Consider the following 25,260-nt stretch of genomic DNA (forward strand, 5'->3'; position numbering starts at 1 on the left):
ATCTGCCGCTCTCTCTCTCTCTCTCTCTCTCTCTCTCTCTCTCTCTCTCTCTCTCTCTCTTGATTATTTTGTAACATTTCTCCTTCACTCCGTCAGTCTCTCTAATTGTCTCCACCAGGCCGAAGGCATGTGGGGAGAGTATGTTTTGCACTCCGTCCGTCCGCGTGTGTGTCCGCGTGTGTGTCCGTGTGTGTGTCCGTGAACAGCTAATCTCGGCCACCGTTAACCCGGTCGATGCCATATTTTGCACACACACTCCCTGGATGCCAACCATGAACCTCTGCCCCAAACTTTCCAGAACGGCCTGTTATAGCGCCACCAGGAGGCCGCTTTGTGCAAAACAAGTTTTTCGATGCCATATTTTGCACACACACTCCCTGGATGCCAACCATGAACCTCTGCCCCAAACTTTCCAGAACGGCCTGTTATAGCGCCACCAGGAGGCCGCTTTGTGCAAAACAAGTTTTTGCACAGTACACCTACAGATTTTGTCCAAACATCACGCAAATTGGTACACAGTCTCTCTAGAGCCATTCAACGAAACGGGTCTTTCAGATTTATCAGACTCCATCCTGATTGGTTAAGATTGGCTTCCAAAGTTCACAGGAGTGCTCAGTTTCAAACAAAATGCTGCAAATCATGAACACATCGCGTGATTTCCGTGAAATTGTGCACCCACATTCCCACTAGGCAGAGGACGAAATGCCACATGAACAATTTCAACTCAGCCTCAAGGTGGCGCTATAACTGGCCGAAAAGTGTTTTTACCTCTAACTGCACGGATCTGTGGATAACCTGGTGGAGACCTGTGCCCGGAAGGGCACTTTTTCTAGTTCCTCCTGTTCTCTTCTGTTAGTCTTTGTCTTTGTCTTTTTGTTCTGTCTTTTTGAGGGACCCTAGACCCTCCTATATTCAGCTATAGTGTAGATTTTTGTCCTAACACAAACATTAAAGGCCATTGACAATGAATGGAGAATTTACGTCATATGTGTCTGAGAAAATCTGTATTTTTGTTAAATTCCCATTGACAATGATTGAATAATTTACATCATATGTTTCTGAGCAAATCGACATGATGATGTACAATGGTAAGAGCGCCCCTCACTTCACATGGGTGTGATCTTTCTATTCACACAGTGTTGCTAAAATAAATGATATTAAGCTGTCAGGTGCTCTAAGCGCTCTCCCAAGATCCTTTGCCTATACTTTAAGACTGACATTACCTGGACTTAACTCAATGATCCTGCCAGCATAATGTCCATTGCATGTCCAATCCTACTGAGCCTTGCAGTATTGCATTCATACAGTACATACAGCCCATGTTTAAAGTCAGGAAAACCATAATATAGTGAATGTCTGAAAGTGACTCATGTCTGTGTGACTGTACTCTGTTGCTGTTTTTACATTTATGTCAAATAAACTATTCAATCAATCAATGTGTACCTTTATTTGTCTTTCTCCCTGGGCATTTTGTGACTCTGACTTCTTCTTGACTTAAGCTTTTTTCTCGTACCAGTTTTTCTTCCTTATTTTGTTTCTCTCACTCTTTCTCCTCTCCATTGCTGTCTTTCTGACATTAGCCTATTGTCTACTTATCTCCAATCCTTCTACATCCTTTTATTTATTCTCACAGATTCATACATGCTTTTTGACCTTGCTCTTTTCTCATGGCTTTATGAAATAAAATTCTCAATTCCCTTTTCACTGTTATACTTTCTGTTGCTTCCACCCCCCCCCCCCCGCCCCCACCCTTCTCCATGTGTCCTCCGCGTTGGCCATGAAGCTTGAACCTTCCAAGACTTTGAAGTGCTGTGATTTCCAGGCAGATTCTTCAGTGCTCCTTTTAATTAGAGAATATAGCCACAATTCTCCACTCAGCCTTCGTTGGCATGTCATGTGAAAAGTAAACAATGGAATACTAATTCATAGTGCCGTATACTGCCAGTGTTTGTTTGACGGTCTTTTGGTTTTGTCAGGATCTAGACTTTCATAGGGGATTCACACTATGGTCCCGGGTGCGCACTCGGGACCACTTGGCAGATGTTGTGGTAGTGTGAATGATGCGTACCGTTCCCGGGAGCGGATTGCCCAACCGTCCCCGGGACCGCATGGGGGGCGGTTCTCTGGACCGTTGAAGTGTATTCAGATACGGATCGTTCCAATGTGAATGCATGCGTACCTAAAGAAGGAAGTGGACTGTTTTTTTTAAGAACGTGACATAATCTCTAGTCGACAAGCCAAGCGTCAACAAAAACAAAACACACAGCCGCTGCAGTGCTGCACAACGCGTAACACCAGCTCATTTCTCAACGCCGCCCGTCTCCTGTTGAATCTGCGTATACGCGCAGCACCGCAGTACGCGCTGATCTTATTACACATGGCTCTTGGGCTTTGCTTGGCATAGTTTCCAAAGTAAAACAAAATAATAATAATAATAATGCTAAAGTAGAAATGGAATCCATAGCAAACTAATATCAAACACGACACTGGAGCACAGAACTGACTGACACAGTGAATAGCAGGCAGGCTGACAGACAGTAGTATAACGGCAATGAAACGGATTCAGTCCGTCTCAGTGTGAATCCCCTATCAAATCAGTTTGTGAAGTCTCACTAAAAGATCCTTATCCGATAACATGATTGTCAGCAGCTGTTCTTGCACTGTACCTTGCATATAGAAATTCCCACAAGCCACAATTGGTTGGCAGAGATGTCCGATGATTTGGCAAAGCAAGAATAGACAGAACTAGATAAAGTGCCCCTCAGGCACAGGTCTCCACCAGGGCTGTTCAGGTTGTGGTCTCCTGGTGGCGCTCTAATAGGCCAATGTGAAAAGGGTGCCATTTCTTCTCACGCCTTGGAATGCAATTGGATGATTTGAGGCATTTTGTTCCAAAAATGTGTTTTGCAAAAATCCACCTGTTGGTGGGCGCTATAACAGGCCAATGTGAAAAGGGTGGGATATATTCCTCAGCCTAGTAGGAAAGTGCGTGAAAGATTTCACGTAAATTGCATGCTGCGTTCATGATTTGAGGCTTTTTGTTAAAAACGGGCCAATCCTGCAAACTAAACAAGCTAATGTTAGCCAATTAGGATGGAATATGAAATATCGGACAGATCCGTCTTGAACACATAGATAGTGTGTAATGATTTGCGGGATTATTGGACAGAATCTCGAGGAGTAATATTTAAAAAAATCTGGAAAATTTGGGGCAGAGGTTCATCGTTGGCATCCAGGGAGTGTGAGTGCAAAATTTGGCATCGACCGGGTTAACGGTGCCGGAGATTAGCTGTACACAGACGGACGGACGGACACAAGGACAGTCGGACACACACGGACGGAGTGCAAAACATACACTCTCCCCATGCCTTCGGTCTGGTGGAGACAATTATTAAAGATGCAGTTTGTGCAACCAGTGAAAAATCAAATATAATGAGGCTTTTCATTCATTTGTACAACCTATGTTCATGCATTTCCAATTAGCCCCACTTGCAGGCGATAAAACGTCTGCCCTTGGCATATACAAAGACTACAAAGGAAAACGCTTGTTATGACGCAAGTATGTGCACTTTGTGCACTTTGTGCAGACATCATAGCTGTCTCAATTGAGTTGGCAACCCCACGACTCCCTTCAATAGCAATCTTCCTGTTAATGTATATGTGACTCAAAGGACATGGATCAAGCCAACTAACGGCCCCTGCAGTGGCTTCTTCTTCTTCTTCTTCTTTTGAAATTTGCACATCCATTTACTTGTCCCTTGACCAATCGTGTAATGCAGCATAGGAGAATGTTCCAAGGCTTTCCATGGCTGTGCCTGGCAGCTCTGACAGCCCCTGAGCGGAAATCCAAGGCATCAAAGGTTTCAGCTGGCACAGCTGAGAGTCACATATTACTCTTAAATGATGTGAAAACTGTGAAAGCCCTGCCATCATTAGAATTCTTTAAAAAAATAGTGTGGAAAAAAATAAAGAAAACTTGGGAAAGGGGAAAGAGGGGGAGGGTGAAGATGAGTAATTGTGGAAAGATATGAGAGGGATCTGGACAGAGAGGAAAGATGAGAGATGAAGGGAGGGCGAGAGCCGCGAGAGAGGTGGATGGGGAGGGGACGTGGCTGGGGAGAGAGGGTGAGTGGAGAAGGGAAGAGAGATGGAGTGAGAGAGAGTGAGCCACTATTATGGGAGAGTGCATTAACATTCAGCTGACATGCCATGCTCCCCACATTGAAAAAAGGAAAAAAATAAAATACAATTTCACAGCATTATAAGTCCTGTTTATCACCATTTGTTTGTTTCCCGAAACATGAGGCAGCTTGGAGGACACAATGATGAATTACAGGCTCTCAGAGAGAGAGAGAGAGAGAGAGAGAGCGAGAGAGAGCTTCTAGCACAAAATAAAAACAAAAATGTAAATGTCGGCAGAATTAATTATTAATTGGTTATGAACAGATCTTCTCATTTGTCATTTGATATGAATATTTCATGCGTCCAGCCAGTGTGTTGAAAACACAAGCAACCATTTAATAAATTGTATGTTTCATATACTGTACAGTGTTATTACTAGAATTAGTCTCACTGAATGAAATAGTTACTTCCATATCTATAGCTTGAGAATACACAAAAGCATAACTACCATTTTGCTCTAACACCAGCCCCCTACAGTGTACCTTCAACAATGGCCTTTTTTTTATAAGTGGCTTTATCTGAGAGGACAGGGACATGTGTTATGTGGGCTACCACATCCTCTCCTGTGTTGACCTTGAGGAAGTGCTCAGAAAACAGTCTTGTGTGTCTGTTCTCACGCTGTTCTCCCCCTGGTCTTTGGTGATTGACAGCGGAGGACACGTGCGGCGGCACCCTGAGGGGTTCTAGTGGGCTCATCTCCAGCCCTGATTTCCCCAACGGAGACTCTCCTGGAGCTGGCGGTGGAAGCCCTGGCAGCGGGGAGTGCAAGTGGACCGTCCTGGCCGATCCAGGAGACACCATCTCCCTGGTGTTCACCGACTTCCAGATGGACGACAAGTCTGATTACCTGGAAGTGGAGGGGTCCGAACCTCCCACCATCTGGTGAGTTGAGTTGTTGATGCTTGTTTGTTTGCTATGTGTGTTTGAGGTTGATGAAGCTTATACAATGTCAAACCCGGTGTGTTATTTTAATCTGAGTGAATATGGAAAATTAACACAGATAATTCTAACCTCCATCTAGGTACATTTGTACACTCTCAGAGATACAAATGGATCAAATTAACAGAATTAATAGATGAAAATGGATTAAATTGACCCTTACAGGTCCACTTTTTAATGAAGACTGATTTTACTGTGTGACAGATCCACTTCAAGTGGTGTTGTCAACGTGTAATATGTTTAAAATACATTATTTTAAATGTAATCATTTAAAATAAATGGAAATTAATGTCATGAAACCTTTAATAACTGACACAAATGTAAGCCTACAGTAGATGTAGATTTAATTCAATAAGATACCATTGCTTTGAGATTCTGATGGCAGCTATTTAATCCATGAGGTGCGCTACTTCTCAATGTCACAAATTTCAGTTTATTGCTTTTCATTGATGGAGAAGTCGCTCCACCTGAAACGGGGGATTTAAGTGCTTTTGACCCTGCAACCTTGAGACATGAGGGTTATCCATCTCTTCTTTGCCGAGTGTGAATGGCATCATCTAGCAAGTTTATGTGATCCTACCAGGCATTAAATATAATTGGCTGAAGAAGCTCTCATCAATTACTGAGAGAGAGAGAGAGGTTGGTCGGTCGTTCGTTTACAGTTTACAGAAATTACATCATGAGTATGCACAATTTGTCAAGATCCACAAATATGTCCAGGAGTACAACATGAGTGAGAACTAGAAAAAGTGCCCCTCGGGGCACAGGTCTCCACCAGGGCAAGTCAGGTTGTGGCCTCCGGGATTTTTGGACAAAATCTGGATGAGTAATATAAAAAAGGGTTTTTCAAAAGTTTGCCTCCTGGTGGCGCTTTAACAGGCCGTTCTGGAAAATGTGGGGCAGAGGTTCATCGTTGGCATCCAGGGAGTGTGTGTGCAAATTGTGGCATCGACCGGGTTAGCGGTGCCGGAGATTAGCTGGTAACAGACGGATGGATGGACAGACGGACGGACGGACGGACGTGCAAAATATACTCTTCCCCCCCATGCCTTCGGCGTGGTGGAGACAATTAATATCTCCTGATTTTGTTGATGGATACTATCCACAAAATTATGTGTAATTGAACGTTCCCTAACAAAGTGAAATGGCCCATTTCAAGACATTAATACAAATTAAAAGACTTTGTACAAAATAATGTGGTGTTTAATGTGAGTATACTGTGCCGTCATTCAGTATTCTCCAATCTTCCCGTAAACACCCACGTATTAAATGTTATCAATCAATACCTCCAATGTTTTTTAACCAATCAAGCTGTTAACAGCTGGCCACAATTTGTCAATCCAACGCTCTACTGCAGTATATAGCCAGCTTATTTAACACGATTAGCCAATAACGGTAGTACATTTATCAATGTGTTTACAGCAGCACAGGTTAACATTTGGCAAAATGTCAATGTTGACTGTGGAAAAAACTGAAACCAGACAGAAAAACATCAAAGCGGAGTGGACAGATAAATCCATGTTTCTGGAAATAAAGGTTAATTAAGAGGCTGATGTGTTGCTTTAGTAGGGCTACGTTATTTGACCATTGAGTGACATCTCCATGTACTTAATAGGCTTTATTTGGGAGTACATGGAAATTATAAAACCGCTATTGAATCTGTTTGCTTTTCACTGCTGATTTGAGTATTAGCTTATTTTCCAAACACTGCACAACTAATTTATATTCCGTCATCATCCATACAAATCAATGCCATGATGTCATAATTTTAGATAAACTAAAAGCACATTTTGCAGCAAGATTTGATTACTCGAATCTCTCACAAAAGTCTTCTTTCTGAGGGACCTGCTTTCTGCTCTACTGATGTGCGGTCAGATTTCAGACTTGGTTTATACTTACCGGTAGTTGCGCACCAGTGTGGCAAAATCAAGTATGAATCAGGCTTAAAAGTAAACAGGTGCAGGCCTGTTAAAAGTAGGCCGGTGGCCGACTGTGACGGGCACATACAGTACAGGTCTAGTCCTACTATAAATGTGCCACGTCTCTGCGTGTGTGCGTGTGTGTGTGTGTGTGTGTGTGTGCGGTTGTAATGCACGTAACTCGAGAACCGTTTGCCCCACTTCATATTCAACACACACGTTCCACACCCCCGCAGGGAGTGCAGTGCCCGGACTCGAGTCGGTCGGACCCACGGTTCTCCAGAACCACCACAAAAGGCTCTGCTCAGGCTCTGCCAGTGGGCCTACTCAGCCTAAATCCACTCACCTGTGCAATTTCCAGCCTCTGCCTCAGCCATTTGATTGCCATGGCAACCCCACACCTGGCAATTGATTAGCCTACTTAACCACTCCACTTTTCACAGTCAGTCAGTTTGCCCTCCTCACAGGCAGATACAGAGATCTCCATGTGGGACACAGACAGACAGTTAAAACGGGTGCTATGACAAGTTGACAACGGGTATTATTAGGTTCCCTAGTTGCATTGTTCTCAAGTAGGCCAGTAGCCAACGGGCACGTACAGGTCTAGTAAATCTCAAATGACGCAATGATGAACTCATACATGTAACTACACTGATGGATATCAAACGAACAGATTACACATGCTTAACGGTGTGCAATAAAACATCCAAGCCTTAAACATCCAAGCCTTACATCCAAGCCTTAAGCAGTCCAGGAACTACTGTTCCTGGACTGCTCATTAAATTAATTTCAACCATACTGTGGAAGTGTCTTATACTTATGACACTTTCACAGTATGGTTAAAATGTAAGTATGTTGATATTTTTCACACTACAGTGTGCTGAACAGTGGCCACTCAACATTGTGCTGTATGCATATACAATGCAGTGCTCTGAGGAGTAAACCGTACAAATATTCATTCACAGTCGGTGGCCACAGACTGTGAAAGCGGGAGATTCAGAGAGAGAGAAAAATGGCAGCTTGTCATGGGGATTGTGAAAAAGACACAGAGTCAAAAGAGGAGAAACATGGGGGAGGATGGCGATGACTGCTAAGTACTGTATATTGACACTGTTAGGGAAAGACTGACAGGAAGCTGATGCTGGATGACGTTGAGGTGTTTTGACAGGTCCGTAAGGTAACGCTCCTCTTCCACTCTTAGTTATGAAAACTCCAGAATTAACTCTTTCTCTCAGTGTGAATGTTTCTCAGCCAGATGGCAGATAACTCTGTTGGTGTGTGGGAGAGGTGAAACATTTAGTACAGTACCTGCGCATCCTGTTGAGTAATGTGTTCGTTTACTGCATTAAATTAAATATTTCAAAAATTATTCAGAAGAGAATGTGTTCTTTACTTTTATCTTGTCAAAGAGCCATGCCATGCAGCTTACCTTGACTCAGAGTTGAGCACATTTTAGTTAAGAATCTTTAGCATTGCATTAGCCGAGCCTTAGTTGTGGACACCTTGTATCTTTGAGAAAACAGCTTTTCGGGACTTGAGATATACTTGAGGGATTTCCAGTACTCATCCATTGAACACAAGGAAATCAATATCAATATCAAATCAATCAATATCATTCAGGAGATAGTAGATACAGTACTACTAGACCTGAGGTAGGAAGCACACAATGACGGCAGCAACTAGATCTAGCAGGGTCAAGTAAGTTATTGTACCAACTATCATTCATTTGTGATTGGTTCCCATGGGAGTATTGGACTAAACTGATTGGCGGATTGCATAATATGCAATAACATGGAGCATCAAAAGCATGAATTTGTGTATGAAATCCTACACACTCCGCCCTGGCGCCCTCCTACTACACTGCTGAATATGTATTTGTTATCCATTTCCCAGAGAGAGTTTCAAAAGACAATATTTATTTATAGAGGTGAAAGAGGTATGACGAGCACTGGGGATGTAGTATGTTTTGATTGTGTTGAAGGGTCATCATGGATCAGCTTCATTGAATGCCTCAAAACACCAGGATGATGCTACTGTGCGTCCCCAAACACCATATGCTGTCAGATAGAGGTCTTTTCAGATTCTGGTGGGCCATGTGGGAACCAGTGAGCTGTGTTGGTTACAGCCAGAATTCCAGAGAAAGGGCTTAGGTTAGGCCAGGCACACGAACAGATACAGATAAACAAAAGCTGCTGCTCTACTTGAAGATGCCATGTACCGTACTGACACTGTACATTTTTATTTATTTATTTGACAGGGACAAAGCTCATTAACAGTTTCCGTGCCGCGAATGGATTACTCCAGGTTAATGTCGCTGCCGTATCGGACATACCCGCCTTTTGTTTTATGTGTTTAATCCGCCGTAATGTAATGAATCAAAAGAAAATCCGTCTTCGTCGCGGAGTATGAGACTGGATGGCTTCGCTGTGATGACGAAACCGGAAATCGTCACATGCTGTGGGCTGCTAGGGCTTCTGGGAAATTGAGGCCAATGGAAATGCATTGGTTGCAACGCCTCATTGAAACCAATCTTGTGTGCGTCTTCCGGGTGCACCAAGATGGTGGATGCTACACACAGATCATAACAAACCACGGGAGCTTTTTTTGATGGATTTTCGCGGATTAAAAGCCCAAATAATTCAGCGTATGCTCTAAAGGTAATACAACAATCTCGGCAGTGAAGGGGGGTTGATTAAAATGCGGGTTAATCGTAAAAAACAGTCAAACTGTTAATCAACATGTCAGTTTTCACATCAATGTAAATGGGCCAGAGTTAGCCGAAGCTAAATTTCATCTGTAGTCCCTGGGCAGGCTCTTAAAAAATGAATGATAAAAGAAAGGCAAAGTGTAGTGTGCCTGCACACAACACCATGCGTTGATGCCATGTGTGCATACTGTATGTGCAAGCACCCAACACTATGTCCATACAAAAACACAATACAATACAGTACAATACAGGAACAGATCAACATGGTACAGGGGACAGAACAATGGCAAGTGAAGTGAGAAATGACACCGGTGATAAATACTAAATAGTGCTGAGAGTTACTCATGATTACAGATTTTAGTTGTTTTTAGTCACCTTTTCAGGTTGAATTTGAAGGTCAGATAGTTGGAGGTCTCTCTTAATTCTGTAGTGTAGTGTAGTGTTTCTCCTTCTTTAGCAGTGTTTCAGTGTATTTGTTGTAAACCCAATGCACAGCTACTTTTGCTATTGCATATCTTTGCATTTATATTAAAGCAAGATTATCAATTTGCCCTTGAGTTTTAGAGAAGCATAATTATAACTGACAGTGAACATTAAAATGTATTATACCCAGTTATTGAGATCCGGGTAGCTTAGTCAGTAGAGCACTCACCTTTGGACCGCAAGGTCATGGGTTTGATCCCCAACTCAGTGGCACAACTTGGGTGTGGCAAGTCGAAAAATAGGACGACTTTTTAGGAAAAATAGGACGACTTTTTAGGAAAAATAGAACGACTTTTAGGAAAAAATAGGACGACTTTTAAAACTGATATTCTTTTAAAACTGATACTCTTTCCCTGCCTTCAGCAGGTGGAGATAATCATTCAGCGTATGTAAAAGCAAGGCCTAAGATGCCCACCAGACGAATTCCGTGCTTTAGCTGAATTGCCATGAGAGATACATTGAATTACTTTTTTCTGGTATTGATTAATCCTACCTGGCTGAAAAGAACCAATCAAAATGTCCCAATCTACCACTCCAGGCAGTTTAAAGTAAATGCAAAATACCCTTGCAGATATGTTGATAATTGACCTTGGTTTGCCACCAGACTAGTTAAGCCAAGACATGTTGTATGCTGTGAGCAGCACATTGTGTTGAAGTTAATCCCCTGATTTTGTACAGAAGGCAGGCAATAAAGGCATGTTGCCTAGTTAAGAGGGCTGCTGGGCAGTGGCTTCTCCCTTGTTACACATACCGTACACTATATTCTTAAAGCCACATGTCTTGTTATAGGTTTTGTGGGGGAACAAGACAGAAAGAAAAAAATAAAGAAATATGGTGAAGGGGGAAAGAATACGCACATCACTTCATGGAGGTGCTGGGCTCAAAAAGTAACGTTTCGAGCCAAGGCTCTTCATCTGGTCAAACTAAGTCTTTGATATGACATTTCTGAGAAGCAGTTCACAGACCAGGCCATCCAAGAGTGTAAGGTTTAGGTGTCTTGCACAAGGGCATTATAAAGATGGATAGCCTACCTTGCTTGTATACTGAGAATTGAATGTCAGGCCCAAGCTAACCCTGCTACCTGACAGTTATACTCTAGACCCTTATTTAAACGCTTTCTATGAAGCCTTTATCTATAATGCAATATAGACATTAGACACCAAGAGTGAGAGTTCTTAATTGGCTGATACTTACAATATTATTCACTTATAGACACCTTCATAACACCTTATAAAGCAGCTGTAATGATGGTGTGAGAGTTTCTGTAAGCCATAATGCTAGAGATGCTCCGATCAGGTTTTTTGGGGCCGATCACCGATCACCGATCACTGGAAACAGTATAGGCCGATACCGATATTGCCGATACCGATCACAGCGTCGTGAAATCCATATTTTTTTCCATTGTGTAGCATATATACTTACTGTATTTTCTACTGTACTCTTCTTACACATCATTGACATTGTAAGTATAAAAATTAGGAGATGAGAAAGTTTTTTTGCAAGCTGAGGCAACGTGCAATATTTCACTCTAGACCAGGGGTCCCCAAACTTTTTCCTGTGAGGGCCACATAACTTTTCCCTTCTCTGATGGGGGCCGGGGTCAGTTTGTAAACGAAAAAGTGTGACGATCGCAGGGGGTGCCTAAACGTAAACATTTTTTTTTCCAGAAAGCCACACATAACCAAATATTAATAACCAGTGCACGTACTGTACATGCAGCACTACAGGGCTGCATAGTGCATGTACTGTACATGCAGCAGTGCCAGGGTTTCCTGCACAATGTTGTTGGCATGGCGCTGCGCCATGCTTGAAATAAATCGCGCCATGCCAAGCTGTTTTTTCTTTTTTGAGGGGCCTAGTGAATCATGGTGTGTGTGATATGAAATGTCCAGTACCTCCCCAGTGCCTCCCCAGTGCCTCCCCAAGTGCCACCCCAGTGTCTGCCCTGCAGTGTCTGCCAAGTGTCTGCAAAGTGCCTCCCCAGTGTCCCCCTGAGTGCCTCCCCAATGTCTCCCAGTGCCTCCCCAGTGTCTCCCCAGTGTCCCCCCAGTGTCTCCCCAGTGCCTCCCCAGTGTCTCCCCAGTGCCTCCCAGTGTCCCCCTGAGTGCCTCCCCAGTGCCTCCCCAGTGTCCCCCCAGTGCCTCCCCAGTGTCCCCCCAGTGCCTCCCCAGTGTCTCCCCAGTGTCTCCCCAGTGCCTCCCCAGTGTCTCCCTGAGTGCCTCCCCAGTGCCTCCCTGAGTGCCTCCCCAGTGTCTCCCTGAGTGCCTCCCCAGTGTCTCCCCAGTGCCTCCCCAGTGCCTCCCTGAGTGCCTCCCCAGTGCCTCCCTGAGTGCCTCCCCAGTGCCTCCCTGAGTGCCTCCCCAGTGTCTCCCTGAGTGCCTCCCCAGTGTCTCCCCAGTGCCTCCCCAGTGTCCACCTGAGTGTCTCCCCAGTGCCTCCCCAGTGCCTCCCCAGTGTCCCCCTGAATGCCTCCCCAGTGCCTCCCCAGTGCCTCCCAGTGTCCCCCTGAGTGTCTCCCCAGTGTCTCCCCAGTCCCCAGTGCCTCCCCAGTGTCCCCTCAGTGCCTCCCCAGTGTCCCCCTGAGTGCCTCCCCAGTGTCTCCCCAGTGCCTCCCCAGTGTCCCCCAGTGCCTCCCCAGTGTCTCCAATAGCAATACAAGAGCAATAATACAAATTAAACTTAATTTATTAATCTAATTATTTGCTCTCATCCAGCTCTCATCCAGTGCTAATGAAAAAATAAAATAAAATCCTATATTTTGGCTATTAAAAAAAAAAAAAAAAAAAAAAAAAAGTTTTTTTTTTTTTTTTTTTTTTTTTTTTTTGGAGGGCCACATAAAATGACATGGCGGGCCGTATACGGCCCGCGGGCCGTAGTTTGGGGACCCCTGCTCTAGACTCTCTTAGAGACAACTTGGAGGTTACAGAGTAAACTGTAGAGACTAAAAATGCAGTGGTTCCCAAAGTGGGGTCCGTGGACCCCCAGGGGTCCTTGAGGGAGTTCCAGGGGGTCCCCAGCTAAAAGGATAGTTTGGAACCAAATGGACCCGTTTGGGTTAACACTTAACATTGATTTTACAATATAAATTGGGGTCTCAGAGATAGGAGTGGCATTAAATGGGGGTTCGTAGTCAAACTGGGGGTCCTTGAAATTAAACTGGTGGAGAAATTTGAGAATCACTGCTACAATCTTCTTATGGGGGTCCCTGGCATATCTTTTCAAATGGGGGTCCGTGGGCTGCAGTGTCAATTTGGGGGTCCTTGACGTGAAAAGGTTTGGGAACCACTGTCTTAGAGACAACTTGGAGAGTAAACTGTAGCTTTCTTCTTTCATCAAATACAAAAATATAATAATAATAGCATACCGTACATGTTCAGTGCACGGACACAGACAACTGAACATTTCACTGTACAGACTAAAATAAAAAGCAGGCTGTGAACGAACCCCGACACCAGCGCTGCAAAAATAGACAGGCAGGACGCGATGCCTTGAGAGCCTGTGTGGATCAGCAGCAGCATGGAGCCGGCACTCCCAGCCTCCAACGGCGCGGGGAGGCAAGACTTCTCCGGGGAGGAGGAGACTTGGCCACTGGGCAGGCTGCATGTTGCTGTGGCTAAAAACATCACCAGCCAGTGGTTGTGATGTTAGCTTCAAGCTAACAAGCCAAGCTAATAGCTTGGCTTGCATCTGCTTGTCCGTTCCAACTTCACTTCATCTCCACCTGTAACTTATGAGTGCAGTACTTTCATCCGACGGAGCATTGGTCCGAACGACAACCTACCTCCTCCCTCACCCTAACCCTAACCTCCCCCGGGGCAGACACCTAAACCTAACCGCAACCCTCTCCCGACCCGCAGCGCACCTCGGAGCATTGCTCCGTCGGATGATAGTATGCCTCCCGTAACTTATTTCTTATTTTTTCCCTGGCTGCGGAGCTGCGCTGCAAACAGACAGATCTACAAGCTCTCAACAGCGACCGGAGCTGCAAAAACAGGCGCCCCCTTAAAGGAGACTTGCCACTGTCCCACTGTCTGTTTTGATCGGGCATTTTGATCGGCAATTTTGATTTATTTTGAGAATCCGATCCGATCCGATACAGGCATGATCGGCCGATCATGATCGGTGGCCGATCGATCGGCGCATCTCTACATAATGCCTTGTCCCATATGACATAGGCCCTATTTAGACTATCTATAGTGCAAGGTGGCGCATGGTCTACTCTAGTGCATGGCTGCAAATGCCTTGGGGCAAGTTGGGGGTGTGTCCAACTTCAATTTTTCTTTGATTGATGATTTCTTCCTAGGAAAATGTATGAAAGTATAATCAGTAGCTGTGTTAAAATTCACTGTTAGTCCTTGAAAAGTCCAAATCGATACTGTGTGGGAAGCATAATGTGCAGCATAAAAACACTACACGCTTGCCAAGAAGTAATCTCAGAGAAGCCATATTGCATATCTACTGTATGAAGGAAAGAATAGACAGCCAAAGTGACTGCAGAGATAGAATAGCTTTGAATTATGCGAGTAGTCAATTTTTCCAATTGGACTTCCTCATTCTTTGTCACTCAGTATGCACTGGGAGAGATACAAAAAGTAAGCAGTAGACAGCATTACAGCACCAAATACATACATATATACATACATACATATACATACATATACATACGGTCTAGCTTAACTTGGACTCAGGGGGGTGGACGCCTCTGCCTTGCATAGTCCCCAGTGAATAGGCAGTTTGCCCTTCACTGGTAACCCTATTTTGGACTTATTTTTAAATATATGAAGGTTTTGCGGGCAGGGATTTTTACAAAAAAGCCCCCCTTTTAAAATACATACACACATATACAGTACTTACATACGTTTTAGAAGTTGAAGCAGTTTTAAGGACCCACTTTCAGGCCAGTGCAAGCTTTTGCCTTTTTAAAACCCTACCCATTTTTTTTTTTAATACTGTTTTTATTAGGCATTTTTTGTATATGACAACTTATATGACAATCTTTGACAATAATAATGAGTTATTCAGTTACACATACAATACATAATAAAAAAGATATATAAATGTGATAAAAACGAAAAAACAAAAGAAACAGTTAAACAACGACAAATGTGAACAGACAAACAAAACAAAGACCACAGGACAGACACTCTTGCTCTCAAAACTTTCCCAACACGTTGTAAATTAACTGAATTACAGACATTTCTTTTTAAATGAGAATAAATAAAATAAAATAAAATACTCAGTTCCTTTTTTTTTCTTTACTTTTCTTTCCAATTTTATAATATGTTATCTATTGTGTAGGAGGGGTTAGCGTGCACCTATTGAAATGGTCAATGAAGGGTTGCCATGTCTGGTAAAATCTATCTTCACTCCCTCTCAATTCAAACTTAATCTTTTCCAATTGCAAGTAGTGCATAACATCTTTCATAAGTGTAGTGTGAGTGGGAACCTGTGCTTGTTTCCAATTCAACAGTATCAGTCTGCGAGCCAGTAGAGTCACATATTTTACCATGTTATATTGGAAAGTAGACAGTTTGACCCCGGGCCCCCCGACCCCCAGAACTGCTGTCAGTGGATCCGGGTCAAAAGGTCTTCCAACAATGTCTGACAATGATTTAAATATACTTTGCCAAAATGATGTTAGTTTAGTGCAGTGCCAGAACATATGAGCTAGGGTGGCCGGCGACTGGCCACATCTGTCGCAGGCTGGATTCACATTTGGAAACATTCTGTTGAGTTTTTCCTTTGACAAATGTAACCTGTGTAATATTTTAAACTGTATAAGACCGTGCCTGGCACATACTGAAGAAGAGTGCACAAACTTTTGAGATGTAGACCATTGCTCGTCAGTGATAGATATTCCTAAGTCGTTTTCCCAAGCAGTTTTTAAATACTCCAATGAGGCATTATTATCTAAACATGAGAGAGAATTATAAATAATAGAAACACCTCCTTTGAGCAATGGGTCAGGTAGAAATATAGATTCCATTGATGAGTTGGGAGGTATGTTTGGAAATGAATCAGTGTGTTGTGTTAAAAAATGTCGTATCTGTAGAAATCTAAAGAAATGTGATTGGGGTAACTTGAATTTGCGTCGTATTTGTTCAAAGGTCGGAAATAACCCATCAATATAAAGATCTTTGAAGGAGTGAATACCATTTCTATGCCACACTTTAAACAATGCGTCAGAAAGGGACGGTAAAAAAGCATGGTTAGCGACCAGAGGTGCGCGCACAGAACCCGGGTGCCAACCGAAATGCCTTCGTATTGAGAGCCAAATTTTGAGAGAATGCCAGACTATGGAATTCTTTGGCAACTTAGTATATCTTGAGGCCACTGGGGAAAAGATTAAAGCTGACAACGATGTTGGGGGACAACATTGACCTTCAATAAATGCCCATGTAGGCAATTGATCTTGGAGCCAAAATGAGAGCGCACGTAAATTACACGCCCAGTAATAGAGTTTGAAGTTAGGTAATCCCATTCCGCCATCTGATTTAGGCCTCTGCAAAAAATCCTTCCTTATTCGGGGGTGTTTCTTATCCCAAATGAACTTGGAGATAATTTTATCCAGATTCTTAAAAAAAGTGTTGTTAACAAAAATTGGAATACATTGGAATAGAAACAGATATTTAGGGAGGACATTCATTTTAATTATATTAATTCGGCCGGCAAGTGAGATAGGAAGGTTCGACCATTTCGTTAAGTCTTGTTCAGTACGTTCAAAAAGTTTTGTATGGTTTTGCTTGAACAAGTCATTAAGTGCTTTGGTTACTATGATTCCTAAATATCGAAAGCTGGTTATAACATTAAATGGGTGAGAGCCAAAAGTTTGATTGCCTTGTGTATTGATAGGAAATAAAACGCTTTTGGAAACATTGACTTTATACCCCGAAACCCTGCCAAAACTTTCTAAGGTGGACATGATACTAGGAATAGATGTGGAAGGTTTGGATATGTATAATAATAAATCGTCAGCGTAAAGTGAAACTTTATGCTCTCTATCTCCTCTGAAGATACCAGTGTAGGTGTCTGAAGCACGCAACGCAATTGCAAGCGGCTCAATAGATAAGGCAAAGAGCAGTGGTGAGAGAGGGCAGCCTTGTCTGGTCGAGCGATTCAAAGGGGAGTTTTCAGACCTGTATCCGTTTGTATGTACAGAAGCTAATGGAGAAGCATAAAGTAGTTTAACCCATGAAGTGAAGGTTGGACCAAACCCAAATTTTGACAGGGTCGAGAGGAGGAAGTCCCACTCGACCCTATCAAAGGCTTTCTCCGCGTCAAGAGATAACAGTATTTCCGTATCTTGGGGGGTACTACTGGGAGAATATATAATGTCGAATAGGCGTCTAAGATTAAAAAATAGATGTCTATCTTTTATAAACCCCGTTTGATCAGTATGTATCACAGTTGGGAGCACTTTTTCCAAGCGTGTAGCCACAATTTTTGCTAAAATTTTAGTATCAACATTCAAAAGACTCAGAGGCCTGTATGAACCTGGATTAAGTGGGTCTTTATCTTTTTTAAGTAGAACAGAGATGCTAGCTTGGTAGAAAGTTGGTGGGAGGTGGCCAGCGTTGAGAGATTCATTAAACACTTTAAGTAAAAGGGGAGATATGAGTTCAGTAAATGACTTGTAAAATTCAGAGGTATAGCCATCGGGTCCTGGGGCTTTTGAGCACTGCATTTGTGAGATTGCCTGATGTATTTCATCTAAGGTAATAGCTCTTTCAAGTTGAACCTTATGTTCTTGACTAATGGAAGGTATGTTTAAATTTTCTGAAAAAGTATCAATCAAATTAGAATCTCCTAGTGATTCCGAAGTATACAAATCTGAATAAAAGCGCTTAAATACATCATTAATTTCCTGCTGATTAATAGTAGTTTGACCAGTGTTTGTATTGATCTCCGTAATTAATCTAGAAGCAGCTGATTCCCTAATTTGAAGTGCAAGTATTTTGCCCGCCTTATCCCCGTGTTCATAAAACCTATGGCGTGACCGAGTCATCAAATTAGTTGTTTCATTTGTGGATAGGAGATTGAATTCAGCTTGAGTCGAAACCCTTTCTCTGTATAATTCAGGAGAAGGAGATTCTGCATACTGTAGGTCTACTTCAAGTAATCGATCAGTCAGAGCTTTGCCTTGTACATTACGTAGACGGGAGATTAAAGCCTGTCGCGAAATAATCTGCCCCCGTATATATGCTTTAAGTGCTTCCCATAGTGTACTTCTTGATACATCGGGTGTGTCATTTGTAGAGAGATAGAACTGTATTTGGGATTTAATATCATCCACACACGCTTGCCTAGTTATTAGAGTGTTATCGAATCTCCAAGTCCTGGCCATATGTCTGTTCTGAAATGCTAATTTGAGGACTAGGGGACTATGATCGGATATTACAATTGCTTCATACTCACAGTGTCTTATTGAGGGAAGAAGTTTTGAATCTATCAGGAAGTAATCTAATCTTGTGAAAGTGTGATGTACAGAAGAAAAAAACGAATATTTACGTTGAGCTGGATTTAAGAATCTCCATAGATCTGATAATTTAAATGTGTCCATGAATGTATTCACCATTTTAGCTGATTTAGTCAGAGTATAGGGTCTATGTGAAGATCTATCAAGCGTAGGATGAAGAATAAAATTCAGATCTCCACCTAAGATCAACTGGTGAGTGTCAAGGTCAGGCAAAGTAGCCAAAAAAGAAGATATGAATCGTTCATCGTCATGGTTAGGGGCGTAGATATTAGCCAGAACAATAGGACAATTATAAAGCTTTCCAGTAACTATAATATATCTGCCGTGTAGGTCTTGGATAGTTTTATTTAGTATAAAAGGAATGTTCTTGTTTATAAGTATTGCTGTGCCCCTGGATTTGAAATTGAAATGGGAGTGAAATATTTGGCCTACCCAATTTCTTCGTAGGCGGTTATGATCCTGATTCCGTAAGTGAGTCTCCTGTAAAAAAGCAATATCTGTCCCCAGCTTCTTCAAATGAGCCAATACATTGCCACGTTTCACCGCTCCATTCAGACCTCTACAGTTCCAAGTAGTGTATTGAACCAAGCTTTCCCCTCTTACAATATTAGAATTTGGAATAGAATTAGCCATTGTATAAATCAGGAATTAATATAAAAAAAGGACTGAGTGTAAATGCTGACATCAATCTGAATTCGGAATAGGAGTGCAAGAGAACAAAAACAAAAACAGAGAAACACAAAAACACATTAAAACAACAAACGGGAGAAACCCCAAAACGCTCCATGCCTGCCCTCAAATAGCAGTCACAGAAGAAAAAGCCTAAGCTAACCAGCTTCTATGTCTAAGACACAAGCAGCTATAGAGAAAATAGAGAAACAAAGAAAAAACTACAATGGGAAGACCTTAGCTAACCGTCCATTGTTATGTATTAAATAAAATAAAAAGATACAATCTTATTTTGAACCAAAACAACCAGATGATCTATACATAAAGAGACATACAAACACACACACACACACACACACACACACACACACACACACACACACACACACACACACACACACACACACACACACACACACACACACACACACACTAATATATGTATTAATATATAAATATAATTAAACGTTCAAATAAAGAGGGGTATTCAAACAAAGACAGACAGTCCCAATCTCACAAAAAACACACATTCAAATAGACAGACACAAACCACAGTCGGTGCAACTTAGTTCTCAAAAACCAAGGAAAAAACAAACCAATTTGTATATATGCATACACACATCCGCATGAACACATACTTTCATAAGAAAATAATAAAAAATGAAAAATCCCTCACCCTAATTATAAAGTAACAACTTTTCCCACTTTTGTTTGCTCAAAAGTATTTTTTTGTAAATTATTCAATCTTTTAAAACCATAATGTTGGCAATAAAACTGATCTAAAGAGGAATTTAAAGAACTTAAGGCAACCTCCTCATATCCAAAACAGCAGAAGTGGAGGCGAATCTCAGTCATATAACCATGGTTACGTTCGTAAACTAACGTCTCTCCCCCCTCCCTCACTACATTACAAGCGACGACCTTTTTGTCCCTCGAGGCGCACCGTAGGTTGCTAGCGTCATAGTACCCAAAATGGATGCCTCCATGGAGGCTACATGACAACAATAGCAATAGCAAGAATGCTACTGCAATAGCACTTGTACTAAACACGATTACAAATGCACCGCAGGTCGCGAACGCGGTGCTACAGTGGACAAAAATAAATAAAAATAGAAATGGCGGCCTCCATGGTGATTCCATAATAGCATCATTAGCAAAGCTGCTATACACACACTAGTAATGTAAACTATAACCCCGTCTTTTAGACTGATATCAACGATCAAATACAATAACCATAATAAAAATAAAAATAAATAAATTCAATAGATAAACAAAGTAGAATTATTACGGTGTTTCCGTGCATTCCAAGCATTAAAGGGAGAAAGTTCGTCTTAGTAGTAGCTTTCGCCAGATATTTTTCACACAAATATTACCTCTTTTTTTTTAAGTGAGCGTGGATTTGTCATCGTATCCATGTAGTAATGATAGTGGAGGGTGCGCAGACAGAGAAATGTCCACGGGGAGAAAGCAAGTCTGTGATCATTGTTCAAGGTGTATGTCCCGGGCCAGCTAGTCTTCTACATGTTCCTCATCGGGTGTAACAGCCGGTGTTGCCGCGGATGCTATTTTCTTTTTATAGAATTCTTCGGCCGCTTCAGGAGAGTTGAGAGAGTACCGGATCCCATCCAATGTTATTGTGAATCTGGCCGGGTGATATAGACTGTAATCTAGGCTCGGGAGACGGCGTTTCGCTTCGCGCAACTTGGTTTTAATCGGGCCATACGTTGCGCGAAGCTTTGCAATCTCTTGGGGCACGTCTGGGTGAATAAACACTGGAGAGCCATTGTAGCGTAGGCTGCCTTGTTTTCTGGACAGCTCGAGGATCTTCTCCTTGTCAGAGAAATAGTGCAGACGTAGTATCATGATGCGAGGTCTATCCTTCTTATCATTTGACTTTGCCCCTATTCTGTGACAGCGGTCAACAACGATGGGGTTCTGGAAGTTCTCAGCACCGAGCACCGTAGGGAAGAAGGTGGCTGCGAACCCAACCGGGTCACCAGCTTCAGAATTTTCTGCTAGATTGAATAATTTTAAATTCTGTCTACGGCTTCTGCATTCTAAATCTAAACATTTCTCCTGTAAGACTTTGTTCTCCTTTGCGATCGAGCCCAGTGAATGTTCCAGTACAGCAACACGGTCCATAGTATCACTCAGAGATCTCCCCATGTCTGATTGCTCCGAAGCTAACTCTGTGTGTTTGGAAGACAGCGAGGTGAGGTCTTGTGCTATTTCCGAGCGAATGGAGGCATATTCAGCTTTTGCCTCTTCACGGAGTGCTGCGATATCCTTTTTGATTTCTTGCCGTATGGTTGCTATTTCAGCTTTTATCTCACAGAGCCCTGCCTCCCGCGACGACTGCAGCTCCGCTCTCAGCATGGCGAGGGAGAGAGGTTGTTTGTCGGGGTCCATTGCGCCGGGAGGGTTGGTATCGGGTGTAGTTTTAGGAAGCTGTGATTTAGTTGACCTCAGTTCCATAAACTTATTTGTACTTTAACTAGTTGCACGTGTAGTTTGAAATAAAAGTGGCAGTTTTGGCCAAAACAAACTTGAATAAATGATAAAACTTAGACGGAGCACTTAACCATGCGGCTACTCCATCTGGGCGGAAGCGGAAGTCCTCAACCCTACCCATTTTAACCAAATACATACTGTACATACATACTGTGGGAGGTCGGGTGGGAAACAGGACTCAGAGTACAGTATCAGGGGTTAGACGCACAGTGGCGCCCCTGGTTTTATTTCAGTTCAGGTCAAACAATAGTCAGTTTTACATCAGAAATCATCAGACAACATTCTTTCTTGAAGTCCGGTCTCCTAGGAGGGTTACGACACTGCAGAGGATGAGAGGGGTGGTTAGCAATGGTCAGAGCACAAGGTAAGTACAGGGTTGGGGCCTGAGACTCCGGTCTAGGCAATCTACCAACTAGACTTTTCTATAGCTTTCCTCTTCTTCTTTTCCAGGGTCCAGAGGGTGCCAGGAGGCTCCCCCGGAGGTACGTAGGTACGGGGTTAGGTAGCTTTCTCTATCCACAGGGTACAGAAGAGTACTTTTGAGTAGCAGTACTCGGATACATCTGGGCGAGTAATCAGAGTAAAAGTACTTGGTTCGGGACCGGGTGAGTATGTAACCTAGGGCCCCTTAGGCTCGGCCAACAGGTAGGTACACAAGCATTTATACTCTGATTTCTCTCTATATACTGGGGTTGCCGTAGCTGTATGTTACAAGCAGCCAGTGTGTTAACAGAAAACAGCACTATACTTCTAATCACACTCTCGGTCTTCTTTCACCGGAGGAAGGCAGGGTTCTCGCCACTTAAAGTCTTTTAAGGGTCAAACTAAACACAAACGGCCTGTCTTCGTTCACAGGGTTAAGGTGACACTTTAACTAGGATATGTACTTTGTGATAAACATCATCAATTTCCTCTTTGTTCACATTCTTCAGGTTTAGCGTGACACAGGTAACTATACGTCTTCTCTTCAGTTAACGTCAACAAGGTACTCTTCATTCACAATTCTTCTTATTATCCTTAGCTTCTCAAGCGTCTGTAAGTGCCTCTTCTTAGCCAACATGTGATAGTGAAAGGACGTTTGTCTTACTGCGACCTTAACGTGCGGTGGTCTGCCGGCGGATACGAGGGTCCCGTCTTCTGCTACTCGTCGCCGAACCGAGTCAGGAGGGTCTCCAGGTATGCGCGGTTTTCCAAGTGACACTTGTCTATGGGGGGCACACACTCCCGTGTGCGCTTTCAGCCCCACTCCTACAAGCCTGATGAAGTGGAATACAAGACAGAGTTGAGTTGCGGAACAAACAATCAAACAGAGCATTTAGATATCGTCGAGGGATCTGGTACCGAGAGGAGTGTGAACTTACCATCCAGCGCCAAGCTGCCGACATACACTGTCCGAGCGTTCTTGGGTGAACCAGCCAGTGTCAGGGCTAAGTTCCACTGGCGTTTATAAAGGGCGCGGCTGACAGGTTGCGGCTGTCGCTGATTGCCAATCGGGCGGCGGCCGCATCAGCCGCAGCTGATGTAGGATCGCACTGGGATAGTAGATGGCGTCTATGACGCGTCCGTGGGCGGAGCGCGTCGGCGAGGCCGGCGTTTGTCTGGTTGTCATAGTAACGCGCCCATTATTCTGGTGGTATTGTAGCGAGACCCCCCCCCGCAGCTGATGTAGGATCGCACTGGGATAGTAGATGGCGTCTATGACGCGTCCGTGGGCGGAGCGCGTCGGCGAGGCCGGCGTTTGTCTGGGTGTCATAGTAACGCGCCCATTATTCTGGTGGTATTGTAGCGAGACCCCCCCCCCCCCTATTCCCCCACTGCTGAGTAGCTCGGCCGGCAGGGCCCCCCCCCTTGGCACGGCCGGGGGGGTCCCGGAATACAGAGATATTCATGTTTAAATAATGACTGGTTATTATTCAACAGTGGTGGAAAGTAGCTGTATATATAGTATTGTACTAAAATACATTTCGGCCTTTATTGTACTTTTTTAAACCAATAATATGAACATATTTTTATATGCCACATACAGCTGCCACACACAGCTGTCACATATATTTCCTATACATAATACATATACTGTATATGCACATACTGTAGTTTATATGAACATGGATATATGCAGCATACATTATATATACGTAGGCTATATTTGCCGTTATGGATTTCCTTTCCATGTGGGGAGTGGGACAACAGTAAAACACCCGTTTTAAATGCATTAGACCAGTTGTTCTCCAACCTTTACCTGTCTACAATATTTTGCTTAAACTGCAAGAGAAAAATATATCTCATATAGGCTATAGCTCATATGATGATAAATGATAACCCACCTTTTGAATATAGCATTTAACATTGTGTGGGTTGCAATTATAGTGCCTCTTGAGCAGATTGAGCAAATTGTGCCATAACATCCAGTCCAGTTGTAATGTCAATATCAAGAAATGTGCAAATACAAATCATTTAACCGTTGTGCTAGTTGAATTTAATTCTTCCAATGTGTAGTATTGTGTACAGCACATTTCTAGTAATGATATGCCTAATGCCTTGCCCTGAAAAAGAAAGAAAATTCTGTTCTGGCAATTTAGAATAGATCATATGGCGCTCTCGCGTGCGAGCACACGCACACGCACGCAAACACATACACACACACACGCACGCAAACACACACACACACACACACACACACACACACACACACACACACACACACACACACACACACGCACACGCACACGCACACACACCCCTATCTGCAGTTAGCCTAGCTGTTAGCTGTAGTGTAGAACAACAACTGCAAGCAAACAACTCGTCGCGACAGCTTTATGGCTCTCTCTCTCCCTCCCTCACGCACACACAAGCTCTGTCTCTCCCTCTCTCGTGGCCATAGTGTTTCTGTGTGCTTTTCCAGGTTATTTTTCTGTGTGTCCGCTGTCGCTGTGTGCGCTTCTCCTCGCTCCGGTCTCCTCAGTGCTCAGAGTTCTGTCACCTCAGCTCGACCAATCGAGAGCAGCAGCGCTGCTGGCCCCGCCCATAGGTTCCCAGAACTCAGTGTTAGTACTACCTCAAAAGCAGGGCCGAAAAAAGGTTCTGAGAACCTGGTCTGAAACCGTGCTGTACCGTGCTGTGCGCTGTGGAAACAAACCCAGAACTAAAAAAATAGGTTCAGGTTCTGTAAAGTTCTGGTTCCACCTTGCTAGTGCAAAAGGGGCCTTAGTTTCACACACACACACACACACACACACACACACACACACACACACACACACACACACACACACACACACACACACACACTGTACAGTGTCTATTTTTTGTTATTGTCCCCATCCATCTTGTAATAGCTGTCCTGTTTGAATTATATTCAGTTGCAGGTGTTCATT

At 43.3% G+C, this 25,260-nt stretch overlaps 1 protein-coding gene across 1 annotated transcript in view; it reads left to right on the forward strand.

Annotated features, from left to right (window-relative positions):
* LOC310855938 (CUB and sushi domain-containing protein 3-like) overlaps positions 1–25,260 on the forward strand; it is a gene marked incomplete at its 5' end in the record, with an annotated part of 374,665 nt that overhangs the window by 69,027 nt on the left and 280,378 nt on the right. Inside the window, one exon of the mRNA XM_083761135.1 lies at positions 4,833–5,064. Coding sequence (XP_083617261.1) covers positions 4,833–5,064 — 232 coding nt within the window. The remainder of the gene's footprint in view (positions 1–4,832; positions 5,065–25,260) is intronic.

The sequence above is a fragment of the Protomyctophum parallelum genome (assembly GCF_964188405.1).
Source record: "Protomyctophum parallelum genome assembly, chromosome: 3".
Taxonomy (NCBI): domain Eukaryota; kingdom Metazoa; phylum Chordata; class Actinopteri; order Myctophiformes; family Myctophidae; genus Protomyctophum; species Protomyctophum parallelum.